Source organism: Orycteropus afer, unplaced genomic scaffold (assembly GCF_000298275.1).
Source record: "Orycteropus afer afer isolate SDZICR_OR568_19922 unplaced genomic scaffold, OryAfe1.0 scaffold00006, whole genome shotgun sequence".
NCBI lineage: Eukaryota > Metazoa > Chordata > Mammalia > Tubulidentata > Orycteropodidae > Orycteropus > Orycteropus afer.
The window spans coordinates 11,874,894-11,877,313 of NW_006921593.1; the positions used below are offsets into that span (position 1 = coordinate 11,874,894).

The following is a 2,420-nucleotide window of genomic DNA, read 5'->3' on the forward strand; positions in this document are numbered from 1 at the left end:
GAAGATGCGCTGTCTGACTCTCAATGTCACGGGAAGAGCCGTGCTGACTCTGGACGTCACAAGAAGATGCGCTGTCTGACTCTTAATGTCACGCAAAGATCTGCTGTCTGACTCTCAATGTCATGGGAAGAGCTGTGCTGACTCTAAACGTCACGGGAAGAGCTGCTGTCTGACTCTCAATGTCACGGGAAGAGCCGTGCTGACCCTGGACGTCACGGGAGGAGCCGTGCTGACCCTGGACCACGGGGGAAGTACGTGAGGGCCACCCTGCGGGTACCTGGTCGTGGAAGCTTATGTGGATGAAGTCCCGGTACTGCAGCCCTGTCGTCTGCAGGATGGAGCCAAAGTGGCAGGTGAGCTGATCGCCTCCAACCAGCTCATACTCGGTGGTTCTGCTTCTGCAGCTGAAAGGAGGAGACAGAAGTGTTACCAGTGCGAGCGGCCTACGAAGGGGAAGGAGACAGAAGTGTTACCAGTGCGAGCGACCTACGAAGGGCAAGAGCTCCCAAGGCTCATGACTGTGTGACAAACATACAATGGCCTTTAAAAGGCAAGACGTCTCTCTGAGCCTTGTACCAGAGCTGTGCTCCTGGAGTCATGTTAATGTCACACATTAATCAGGGACGGCAGTGACCCGAGAATGGAGTGCCGATTCAATGATCCCAACGAACCAACCATTTCAAATCAACACCAAACCACACTGATAAGGAAACACAAGGCTAAAACGAACTCATCCAAGGGCCTTCTGAATGCACTACTCAGTACAAAAAGAACTGCAAGCTAATCTCAAACCTCGGCATCCACGTGGTCGGGGCAGTGTGGGGCGTGGCAGGGTGAAGCAACGTGAGCACCGAGGGCAGAGCACAGTGACCTGCTGCTGTGGGTGCCAGGCCTCTCTCTGTGCCGGGAAGCAGACACAGCACAGGGAAAAGCCAGAAAGACTGTGGCCCCAGACGAGAAGGAGAAGACATCAGCACAAACCCACAACTTTGAAGGGAGATACACACTGGGCCGAACCATACAACTGCTACTTCTCCCCAACTCTGTCCACCAAAGAGGCCCAGAAGTATGGGCACACCTGCCACTCAGACTTTGGTTTGTAAATCACATTCTCCGCACTCCAAGAAGAATGTGCCTGGGAGGGAGTATCCCAGGAAGGTACCAGATAAGCCTGTAACATCTTGTTGTGTCAAAAAACAAGGAAGTGCTCAAAGATGGGGAGATATCAAGAGGACACGCGGCTGGCCTGAAGGGCGTCCAAGGGACATTTACTACAAAACGAACAGTAATAAATTATAACCCATTGAGTAAAAGCAGCAGCTACGAACCCACACTGACAATAAACAGAAGGAAAAGCTCTTTACAGCAGGCTGGTAACTAACGCAGAAGACAAGGTGACCAGAGAACCACCACAACCAACCATCCGAGTCATCACTGACTCAGCCGGGAGTCATCAACCGAACAGGATCCTTAAACGGCCTCAAACTGTCTCCCCAAAGATGACATCTTATCTGCAATGGGAAGAGAGGAACTCTTGTGAGGAGAAACCTGGCAGACATCTTAACCAACCTGATCAGTTTCACCATTCCCAACAACAAAGCAAACCGCCATCATGAGTCCTGATGTGGCTTCCAAACGAACTGACACAGCACTTCTGCCACAAATACCTCATTTGAATCCAACCATGAGAAAACCGTCAGACAAACGCAAACTGGGGGACATTCCACAAAATACCAGGGCTGCATTCCTCCGATTGTCAGCACTGTGAAGAAGACAGGCTGAGGGCCTGTTCCAGAATGAAGGGGGCTGAGACAATTTGACAACTGACTGAAACAGGTAATCCTGGATCGAAGGAAAAACTGCTGTAAAGGAAACGACGCGGGCAAGTGGGAAAATCTGAATGGAAACTGTCAATCAGCCAGCGATCAGTGAGAACCATCCTGAAGCCTGTAACTGCACCCTGGGACGGGAGGGAGCACCCTGCCTTCAGGGAGCACGTGCCACAGCAGCTGCAGGAAGGTTTGACGTCTACAACAAAACCACAACTGGTGGGGGAGTGATGGCTCTGCAGAGAGCGCTGTGCGCACGGGGCAAAACGGAGCCGCCCTGGGGCTCTGCAGGGAAGGACACGTGGCGGGCCCCGGACTACTCCCGCGAGTCTTGGAAATATTTCAAAACAGAAAGCTTCTCATTTTTTCTTTCTTTTGAAAAACAGGGAAATGTACCTTGTTTGAAAGGGGAAGCAGTCACTGTAGCGGGCTGCCCCGGGAAGGAGCTGAGCCCCTGGGCATGAGCACGTACCAGTCTCCGCCGACCTTGCAGAGCCCCGTCAGCGGGTTTCTATAGACATACAGGGGCCAGCCGTAGGCGGCGGCTGCAAACTGCATGTAATGGTGACAATTTTCTAACTCTGTGTCCAA

General features: G+C 52.3%; 1 protein-coding gene across 1 annotated transcript in view; it reads right to left on the minus strand.

Annotated features, from left to right (window-relative positions):
• Nucleotides 1–2,420, minus strand: part of DAGLB (diacylglycerol lipase beta) — a 31,546-nt gene that overhangs the window by 12,856 nt on the left and 16,270 nt on the right. The window contains exons 6-7 of the mRNA XM_042781035.1: nucleotides 2,302–2,420; nucleotides 278–404 (exon numbers count right to left, since the gene is read on the minus strand). The exon at nucleotides 2,302–2,420 is cut by the window's right edge and continues 1 nt beyond it. Of these exons, the coding sequence (XP_042636969.1) occupies nucleotides 278–404; nucleotides 2,302–2,420 (246 nt within the window). The remainder of the gene's footprint in view (nucleotides 1–277; nucleotides 405–2,301) is intronic.